The 11,183-nt window shown below is 42.7% G+C and overlaps 1 protein-coding gene across 5 annotated transcripts in view; it reads right to left on the bottom strand.

Annotated features, from left to right (window-relative positions):
• The window catches only part of Ubp1 (upstream binding protein 1), a 42,282-nt gene that overhangs the window by 26,186 nt on the left and 4,913 nt on the right, over positions 1-11,183 (bottom strand). For all 5 annotated transcript variants that reach the window (XM_029542895.1, XM_029542896.1, XM_029542897.1 and 2 more), the window contains one exon: positions 4,596-4,747. In XM_029542895.1, coding sequence (XP_029398755.1) covers positions 4,596-4,747 — 152 coding nt within the window. The remainder of the gene's footprint in view (positions 1-4,595; positions 4,748-11,183) is intronic.

The raw sequence follows: 11,183 nt of genomic DNA, 5'->3' as shown, positions 1-11,183 counted from the left end.
TTCTGGAGTGTCTGAAGACAGCTACAGTGTACTTACATATAATAAATAAATAAATCTTTAAAAAAAAAAAAAAAAAAAAAAAGTCAACACCCTAGTGGATGAAGAAAGACCTCTTCCAGAGGTCCTGAGTTCAAATCCCAGCAACCACATGGTGGCTCACAACTATCTGTTATGAGATCTGCTGCCCTCTCCTGGTGTGTCTGAAGACAGCTACAGTGTACTTACAGATAATAAATAAATCAAGTGGACAAGGACTGACTTCATACAATGGTAAACTGCAAATATTCCTCTAGAAGGCAACCTGTGTGCCCCTCTCAATGTTACATTCCAAACCTTTGGGTTCTGGAATTCTAACAAAAATACAAGAGAAGGACTATTTTAACTTGGGTTTTTGTCAGAGGGCTGTTTGTTCAATACTCAAGAAGGGTTCACAAAGCCGGCGTGGTGGCGCACACCTTTAATCCCAGCACTATGGAGGCAGAGGCAGGTGGATCTCTGAGTTCGAGGCCAGCCAGGTCTACAAAGTGAGCTCCAGGACAGCCAGGGCTATACAGAGAAACCCTGTTTTGGGAAGGGGCGGGGAGGCAGTGCTAACTTAAGACCTGAAGGAGAAAGTCAGCCTCCATGAAATAAAGACAGACCACTGTTCACCTCAGTTTGAATTGGCAAGGCTACAAGACATATTTCCATTTGCTAATACCAGAGTTTAGAAGTGAGGTCTCTCCCTGGAGACACTGTTTTCTGCTTTCAGATGTAAACTTCAAGAGGAGAGCTGAGAACTGCTCCAGAGTACTGATCAGGAACAGCTGCCAGCTCCAGATGTGGTGAAGACAGCAAGGAGCAGATCCACAGTGGAGCAAGACTTGAAAGGATTAAGTCAGAGACTACAGGGCATCCATATTGATAAGTTAATTTAAAATCTGGAGCTACAGGAAGAGATTGGGCTGGACAGGCTAACAGAGGGCTTTTCGGGCTACAGTTGTTAGGTGAGGCCATTTGAACACAGTCACTGAAGGAGCAAACATAAAAACAGAGGGCTTAACCTCTCGGAGTCTCCCAAGGAAAGGAGTTAAGAGAGAGGCTGAGAAGCAGCGCTCATTAGGTTCACGGACAAAGGGAAACTCATCCCACTGGGATTACTTCATGATCCCCAGAAACGTGAAATCCACATGACTGACAGAATAAGAGCAGGGGGAGCCCTGGCACCCCAGCTTTCTTTGCTTGGTGTTTCATGGTCTACCTAAGGAACTGTGAAGTTGACAGCTGAATGCCTTCCCACAGACAGATCAAGAGTTGCTGCTCTTGGACAAAAACTCCGTTTATTCTCCCAAACCAGTAGTGGGTTTTTAAAGGGTTGGTGGACTGGACATGATACTATGTGCCTGTAATTCCAGGCTGAAGCAGGAGTTCTAGCCCAGCCTATTTTATTCCAAGGGAGGGAATGTAGTTCATCTCACCAATCACTTCCCATATGCTGGGATTAAAGGCATGTGCTGCCCAGCATGGCTGAGTATTAGGTGTTTTTAAGGCTGGAAATCTGAGAATGTGGGAGGCAGAGAGGCAGGGAGGCAGAGGGAGATCTCTGAATTTGAGGCCAGCCTAGTCTGCACAGTGAGTTCCAAGTCAGTCAGAGCCATACAACTGAGACCTTACCTCATGAAAGTGAGGGTGGGAGCGGGGGTGGGAAGGGACAGCAAGTGTTCTTAACTGCTATGTTACCTAAGTTCCAGCCTCTTATTTCTATAGCACTGACTTCTAATAACAAGAAGCAAAACTAGATAAAAGGAAATCTACTATAGAATAAAACAAAAGTAATTTAAAAATTCATTTTTTCTAAAGTGTACAATATTCTAATAGAAATTTAAGTCAGCAAATGTGCATTAGATCCTAGAGCATAAGACCTATTTGCAAAGTAGCTAATCTTGGTTAATTACCGTTCATAACAGAATGGAATAGAATTCGACACTAAAAGAACAATATTTTGAGAGAGACTAGGAGAAAGGCTTTTTGCTTGCCCCAGTGGCTACAAAGAGATAACCCACAGCCCAGGAAGGCAGAGCAGGTCTCACATACATCTCCTTCCAAAGACTTAGCCCCTGGCAAAGAGTAATCTACTTAAGTCAGACTCTGCTCAAAGGAGAACCAGTTACTCCAGACTGGACTAGTTTTTACTTTAGGGTGAAAGTCAGGGACCTAACTGCATACAATTGACCACTCAGACATAACACAGTTGCAGATTTAAACTCTATACTCCTGCAATTTGAAAACAACACCCCCCCCCCCCCCAGTTAAGAACTCTTCCAACTTCTGCTACCTAAATTACCTATAGTTTCCTCTTTCTTGCTTTCTTCATGTTACCCAATGGTGCAGTCCTAATGAATATCTCTAAGAGGCAGGGGAACAGTGAGCTTAAGGGAAGTTACTAGCCAACTGTAAATAACAGCATTAGCTCTGGAATGCCTGCCAACTCTGCTCTGAACCCTTCCCTTCAACAGGTGGTGCTGGAGGGCTAAGGAGTAAAGCTGAGTCGTGAAGCACCTGCTCTGCATGAGGTGAGTGTCTGATCCCCAGCAGAGAGACAGACAAACAGAATTCAAGGAAAATGTACTTATTTTCCCAAATATTCAATGTAATTATTATTAATAATAATAATGATGAAAACAATAGCAAACTCTGAGCAGCATGGTGGCACAGTTTTAATCCCAGCAACTGAGGCAGAGGCAGGCACATCTCTGTGGGTTTAAGGCTGACTGGGTCTACACAGTGAGTTCCAAGGATAGTTGGGGATACAGTGTGGTGGTTTGAATACAAGTGGCCCCATAGATTCATGTGTTTGAATGTTTGGCCCATAGGAAGTGGCACTATTAGATGTGGTCTTAATGAAGGAGATGTGGCTTTGCTGGAGGAAGTATGTCATAGTAGAGGTGGGCACTGGGGTTCCATATGCTCAAGCTAGGCATAGTGTGGCAGTCTCCTGCTGCTGCCTGTGGATCAAAATGCAGAATTCTCATCTCCTTCTCCAGCATCATGTCTGCCTTTATTCTGCCATGTTTCCCACCATCACAATAATGCATTAAACCTCTGAAACTGTAAGGCAGCCTCAATTAAATGTTTTCCTTTGTAAGAGTTATCATGAGAGGTCTGGAGAGATGGCTTAGAGGTTAAAAGGACTGTCTGCTCTTCCAGAGGTCCTGAGTTCAATTCCCAGCAACCACATGGTGACTCACAACCATCTATAAGAGCGGGTGCCCTCTTTTGGGCCAGTAGGTATACATGCAGGCAGAATGCTGTATACATAATAAATAAATCCAAAAAAAAAAAAAAAAAAGAGTTGTCATGATTGTGGTGTCTTTTCACGGCAATAGAAAACCTAAGACATACAGTGAGACATTATTTTAAGAAGTGGATGGGGGGCCGGGCGTGGTGGCGCACGCCTTTGATCCCAGCACTCGGAAGGCAGAGGCAGGCGGATTTCTGAGTTCGAGGCCAGCCTGGTCAACAACGTGAGTTCCAGGACAGCCAGGGCTACACAGAGAAACCCTGTCTCAAAAAAAAAAAAAAAAAAAAAGAAGCGGATGGGGACAGGGAGTAGAGGTGTGGGGGGATTCAATGTGGTCCCCAAGGCAGCAGCAACCTCACCTAAATTTAACCTTTAACCTCAGTACTTAGCAGGTGGACCTCTGTGAGCTCCAGGTCAGCCAGAGATCCTTTCTCAAAAGAGAAGAGAGGTAAGGAGGGGAGGGGAGAGGAGAAAGAAAAGGGCAAAGTTCTTGGGTCCTGCCTCAAACCTACTAGGAACTGGGACTTCACTTTCAGCCTCCTGCAACTCTGAAAGCATTGCTCTGTGTAGAAGCACAAGTACCTGCTGGGCAGGACTACAAATGCATTCAGAACTTCCCCTTGGAACAAGGTCCTGTTCCAGAAAAGCTCTCAGTGGGTCTGGTATGAGGTCAGCACTTGCCTTACCAACCTAGGGCCCTGGGTTGGATCCCAAGCACCTCAACAACAAAATACCTTTTACTAAAGTAGCTGAGAATTAACCATGTCTTTCGTGCCTAAGCAACTCTCACTATAGTCAGTCAACAGAATAAAAAAGGTTAAAATGAATATCCTTGCCCTGTGCAGTTACTTCTGAAAAATTAAGTCCTAAACAAATTACTAAATAAAATCATTTGAAAGTTAAATCTCTGATAAATGAACCCCAAATAATTTCTATATATTAAAAGCAAAGGGAGGTGACCACACGTGCCTCAGACAGCACTACTGTCTTAAGATAAAGAAAGCCTCGGTATTCTAAGCTCCTTATTAAGGGAAATCACAAGTCATTCTCCACTTTTTTGTTTTAGAGACAGGGTCTCACTCTGTAGCTCTGGAGCTCACTGTGTGGATCAGCGTGACCTCAGACTTATTACATAAAAAGGCTGTTCATGGATAACACTGTTGGCACAAAGAAAACATCCTATAGTGTTTGCTAAGCTTGGACAATTTAAGAACCTCATTTTTAATTGTCAATAGCACTGTAATTACAATATCAAGACATTTCTTTAAGATCTTTGTTGAGTTTTACATGTCAATATATAGCGAACCATACTAACCTTGGTTCAAGTAAGTAAGTGTCTCATCGTGCAGTTTAACGGCTGGCGAAGTTGCAGCACACATTACATATTGGAAGGGGGGGTGCTTGGCCTCATCTTCCAAGGAAAGGCTGGAATCTTCTTGCTTGAAAATGGGCAATGCCAACACATCACTGAAAAACAGAACATTAAAACTAACCTTTCTTTGTGTTTTAGATATTTGACAGCATATAAACATAATTCAGGATTATTATTACCAGCCATCCAGTGCTCAAGATGGAACCTAAAACTCTTGCATGTGCTAGGAAGTCAATTATTACATTTAAATTTTAATATAAGAAATATTTTATAGAACAAAACAACTACTAATGCTAATCTGGTTCATCTAAAAGATACTCTAAGTCATCCATCTCACTAATGAGAGCACGTGAGAAGCAGCATGGTAAAGCAGTAGCCGTAGTGTGACTTAGTGGAGAGCACCTGCCCACCATGCCAGGCTCTAGGCTGAAGCCCCAACACTGCCACAAACAACAACAACCACCACCACCATCAGGAAAGTTTTTTCTTTTAAAGTCTGTAAACTGGCCAAGCATAGTGGTACAGATCTTTAATCCCAACCCCAGGAGGCAGAGGCAAGTGGATCTGAGTTCAAGGCCAGCCTGGTCAATATAACAAGTTCCAGACTTGGAAGAGCTACACACTAAGACCCTCTCAAAATAAATTAATAAAAATAAAATAATGCCGGGCGTGGTGGCGCACGCCTTTAATCCCAGCGCTGTAGGCCCTGGGTTTGGTTCCCAGCATCCACATACCAGCTGATAGCTGTTTATAACTCTTTGACTCTTTTACACACACACACACACACACACACACACACACACACACACACACACAGGAGGGGGGGTACAGAGGCAGGGGAGAGATAATAAAAGTGTTTTTTAAAATTAAAGAAAAAGACGAAAAAGTTCTAATAAACACAGCAAATGTCAGAAATTAGATTCTTATTCCTCTAAACCCTCCATCAGCTTGCTCTCAACCAAGGTCCGTTTAACAAAAACCACACAAACCCACCCACTGTGCCCCGGCCATTTTCAGGACCATTTGCTGGCTCTGCTCTTTTACAGAATGTTCAAATTCAGGTGTTAACAACATACTCCCACACACTCCCCCATTACCCTGCTAATACAGAGATAGGAGAAGTTTGTACCCTCTCTAGCATGACCACACCCAAAGCTGTTTCTTCACTGTCAGCTAACACAAAGGAGCCAAAATATTCGCTGAATCAATAAAACTTATAAGTTAAGATTTCCTATGCTAAGCTACATGAAAGTGCTCAATGGTCTTTGTAACCCCAGAAATGGAGTCTTTTGAATATTAGAGACAGATCTTTTAAGATTATTTTAAATTTATGTGTAGGGAGGGGTATTTTGCTTGTGTGTACATCTGGTGCCCACAGAGGCCAGTAGAGGATATCAGATCCCCTGGAACTCGAATTATAGATGGTTGTGAGCTACCAAGTGGGTTCTAGAAATGGAACTTGAGTACTCTGAAGGAGCAGTCAGTACTTTTAACCCCTGAGTCATCTCTCTAGGCCAGCACAGATTCTTAAATTGAACTAAAATAAGTAAATTTCATTTTTAAAACTGACACATAAGATAATACAGATGTATGGGGTATCATATGATGTTTCAAACAAGTGGAACATTTCGAGTGAAGCAGACATGGATGCTACAGCAAACTTGATCCTACGATGCATTTACTGCATAGCCTCAAAATGCATAAAACCAGGTAAAACTCTTGATAAGAAAGGCTGAACCACACACAGTTAGCACTGAAGCTGTGACTTTAAAACTGTAACAAAACTGGACACAGTGGTGCATGCCTGCTATCCTAGCAGAGTCAGGGTCAGGAGTTCAAAGTTATCCTTAGCTACTTGTAGAGATGAAAACCAGCTTGGGCTACAGGAGAGTGTGTCTCACAAAACAAACAAATATCCTGAGTGTGGTGCTGTATACCTGTAACCCTGCACTAGAGGTATCAGGAATTCAAGACCAGTCTTGGCTAAATAGTGAGTTTGAGTTTCACCTGAGCTGTATAAAACCTTGTCTCAAGAAAAAAGAAAAACCAACCACCCAATCAACCACCTACAACAAACCTGATTGGATGATTATGACCAGCTGTTTTCCAGGAGGTTGGCTGGGCCCTGCAGGCACCTGGGTGCTGTGTTCCCTTGCATAGCTTTGAACATGACTATAGATCGCGATGGGTTAGTTTTCAAAAACAAGTTAAAATCTGATGCCTTCTTAATGAAACCGTAACACAAGGAGACATATTTGGAAGGTGAAATTCTAAAGAATTCAGAAGACCAAAAGGTTAATAATTCATCCAGGAAAGGCCCTGCCACATAAAACCTAGTGACCAACTCAGTTCCCCAGGACCCACAAGGTCAAAGGACAAGGCCAACTCCAATAAACTGTCTTCTGATATTCACATGTGCGTATGGCATGCATATGTATACATGCATTCACATGCATAATAGTAAATAAAGTACAATACTTTTTCATTCAAAAGGCAAGAATAAATAAAATCAAGATGGAAATAACATGAAGGTCTGAACTAACAGAGTGGTCTATACCCAACTCTGACCCAAACAAAACAAGGCAGGCATCTGAGGTGGATCGTTGATTCAGTGAGTCCCAGGCCAGCAAAGCAGAGAGGGATCTAGAATATCTCATATATTCTTTAAAAAAAAAAGTATTTATTTAGTGTGGATGTGTACATGCCTAAATTTTATGTGTCCCACATGGATGCAGGAGCCCAAGGAAGGTAGAAGAGAACACTGGATCCTTTGCAACTTCAGTTATAGGTGATTGTGAGCCACAGTGTAGGTGTTGGGAGCCGAACCCTGTTCTGCAAGAGCAGTAAGTGCTCTTAACTGCTGAGCTTTCCCTCCAGCCCCAACATATAATCTTCTTAAGAGCTAATTATCTTGTAAGGAAGTAGCTGATCTAGAAACAAAGTTCAGAAACTGAGCAAGCCTGGAATGCTAAAGAGCTTTTAGCAAAGAGTGCCTTTCCATTTTGAAGACAGAACCATAACGTTGTGTTATGCTTTTGGCTAACTCAGAGATCTAGAATACTCCCACTGCCAAATGAACTTGAGAGGAAAGAGTCCCAGAGCCAGAATAAAGGGGACCAAGTCCCTGCAAGGATGCCTGTCACATTAGTTTCTCCAGATGGTACAGTAAACTGCTAAATGTGGACTTAAGGTGGCCCTAACCAGGTAGGAAGGCCTTCCAGGAGTTTAACAAGCTAATGAAAAATCATAGGCATCCAATGATTGCAGGTAATTCTACAATGCCAAGACACAAAAATAACTGAGCATAAAAGACAAACAAGACTCTAGGAATAAGAACCCAAAGCAAAAACAACAGATGGCTAACACCCAGTCAGATTCCATCTGCAGTGCCCAGCTCTTCTGCCTCTGCTTCAGAGGACAGAGGCCTCACAGCAGCTCGTTAAGAGGCGTCTTGCTAGCTAGAATCTTGTTGGTTTGAGTCAAAGAGAAGCACTTGTGGGAGATTTCGGATTGAGACAGGGAAAGGCAGGTGTAAGGCAGGCAACACATAGGCTTCTGAGCCAGCAGAAGCTTAAGCGTACCATGACACCTTCCCCAGCCCTCTCTCCACAGAAACACCTCAGTGGTTCTCATTCTCCTAATTGGATACAGAAATGAATCTGATTTCAAACACTAGACTTATCAAACTCAAATTATGAAATCATGCTTACCTAGCTTGAAGAAATAAAACACAGGTCTAGAAAAACCTGCAAGGAAACCCAAAAGGGTAACACACCACACAGAATTCCCAAAACAGGAAATTAAGATGACCCAAATGGGCAGCTTCAATTTAGTAACTGGAAACTTAGGAAAAGAGAATGGAGAATGGAGAGAAAGTTATCCAGAAGATGACAGACAGACAAGGAGATGGGAAATGTAAAGAATAAAGATTGCTTTTTTTTTTTTTTTTTTTGGAGTGGGGTTGAAATACTAAGCATGTAACTCTGGCTGTCCTGGAACTCACTGTGTAGATCAGGCTGGCCTCACAGAGATCAGCCAGCCTCTGCCTCAGAGTGCTGGATTAAAGCTAGCCCCTCAGCTCTCAGTATGTGCAGAGTTGCTATGATCACTCAACAGCAAGTAAGGGATTCGGCAGGACACAGGAAACACACTGAGGCTGGAAAGCCCTCTAGGAAAGCAGTGGAGTGTGGGGAGAGGCAGAAGCAGGGCTAAGAGGTCCCCCCCCTCTGTCTGTCTGTCTGTCAGAAGCAGGGCTAAGAGGTTCCCCCCCCCGTCTGTCTGTCTGTCTGTCTGTCTGTCTGTCTGTCTGTCTGTCTGTCTCTCTCTCTCTCTCTCTCTCTCATAAAATGTGTTAGAAAGAGAGTTAGAGAAGACGGTTCACGGTTAAGAATTTGTTGCTCTTAAAGGGGCCCTAGGTTTGGTTCCCAGCAGCCATATGGTGGTACACAACTATTCACAACCCCAGTTGCAGGAAATCTGACACCTTCTAGCCTCTGTAGGTGCCAGGCACAAACAACATGGTGCACACAGGCAGGCAAACATTCATACACATATAAACCTTTTAAAACCTTTTAAAAAAATTTAAAAAGCTAAAAGCTAATCTTCTCTAAGAACAAAATCAAACAATTTATGAACATTTAAAAGCATTCCCTATAAAATCAGTAAGATAATGAAAGATTCCAGCTTTTGTAGTCTTTCGTCACCACTTCACTGAACCCTTAGACATCTCACAAAGAGGGAGATAAAAGTTCTAACCCAGTCATGTGCCTCTACTCAAGGACTACACAAGTTTAAGGCCAGCCTGAGCTACATAGTGAATTTGAGGCCAGCATGGGCTATGGCATGAACAATCTAAGGAAACCTACTCAATAAAATAGCACAACACAACACAAAACAAGACAACCAAACCATCCTGATTCTCGGCCCACTTTCCTCCTGTGAGATCCTCCTCTCCTATGCTGAGACCGCCCATTACTATCAGCAGAATATTTAAGAAGGTAGTGGAAAAGTTGGAGAGACGGCTCAGTGGTTAAGAGCACTGACTCCTGAGTTCAATTCCCAGCAACCACATGGTGGCTCACAACCATCTGTAATGAGATCTGACGCCCTCTTCTGGTGTGTCTGAAGACAGCTACAGTGTACTTACATATAANAANAAANAAACCTTTAANAAAAAAAAAAAAAAGGAAGGTAGTGGAAAGGACAGAGGCCAACCCTACTCTGAATCTGCAAACCCTAGCTGTCCCTTTTTGAGTGATGCACTGCAGGCTCCTCAACTTCTCTGGGCTCTAATAAATGATGGTGTTGAGGAAAAAAAAATCTTACAAGTGTGTGAGACAGGAACAGACATCATTTTACCCTGAAAAGGTATGATTACTCAGACCTGGATGTAAAACAGTTATGTTCTCAAAATTAACACGGTAAAGAATGGCAAGATGACTCAGCTGGTATAGGGGCTTGCTGCCAGGCCTAACAACCTGAGTTCCAATCCTGACACATCTAGAGAGAGCCCACTCCCAAAAGCTGTTTTCTGACCTTTACACCAAGCATGCCCTGTGATGTGCACACATAAACAGATTATGCCTAAAACATCAGAACAAAGAAAAAGCAAAACCAGAATAAGGAAATGTCGTGGTTGTAGAGTTGACATGCCAGCGGAGCTTTAGGAGACTATCACTAGGCTTAGTGGGTAAAGGCATTTGCTGCCAATCCTGGCAACTTGAGTTTAATTAATGGGCAGGGCCTATCGTGTGGTGGTAAAGGAGATAAATGAAGATAGCAAGCTGTCGTTCTCTGACTTCCACCCTAGAGCTGTGGCTCATGCCTGTACTCACAATGAATAAATAAAATTTTAAAATGTCATTGATTTTAGCAGGGCTGTGGTGGTGCATGCCTATAACCCCCAGCAATGGGGAGACAAAAGCAGGCAGATCACTCCAGTTTGAGTCTGGTCTGGTCTACAGAGCAAGTTCTAGGACAGCTAGGGCTACATTAAAACAAACAAACAAACAAACAAACAAAAAACTTATTTACATGTACGGATGCTTTACCTTCATGTCTGTCTATCTGTCTGGTCTACCACATGCATGAATGCTTGGTGTCTAAGGAGGCCAGAAGAGAACTGTGGATCCTCTGAGACTGGAGTTAAAGACTGCATGTAAGTGCTTAGAACTGAACCCAAGTCCTCTGGAAGGACAGCCAGTGAGTGCTCTTAACCACTGAGCCATCTCTCCAACTTAGTAAGTTTTTTAAAAAGTAGACTACCACTTGTCAAATGTTGCTAATTTCAAATAAGAATATCCACAACTATCTGAAAAGGTTATCTATACAAACTTGCTTTTCCTCAACCCTTACCTCTGTGAGGCTGATTTTCTTTATTTGTCTCAGATAAGCAAATCCAAAGGAGAAGTTAAGTTTCACAAAATAAGAAATAAGAAGAAACTTCACTCTTTTTTTTTTTTTTTTTTTTTTTTTTGGTTTTTCGAGACAGGGTTTCTCTGTGTAGCCCTGGCTGTCCTGGAACTCACTCTG

The sequence above is a fragment of the Mus pahari genome, chromosome 10 (genome assembly GCF_900095145.1).
Source record: "Mus pahari chromosome 10, PAHARI_EIJ_v1.1, whole genome shotgun sequence".
Taxonomy (NCBI): Eukaryota; Metazoa; Chordata; class Mammalia; order Rodentia; family Muridae; genus Mus; species Mus pahari.
This window is presented reverse-complemented; position numbering and strand designations above follow the sequence as displayed.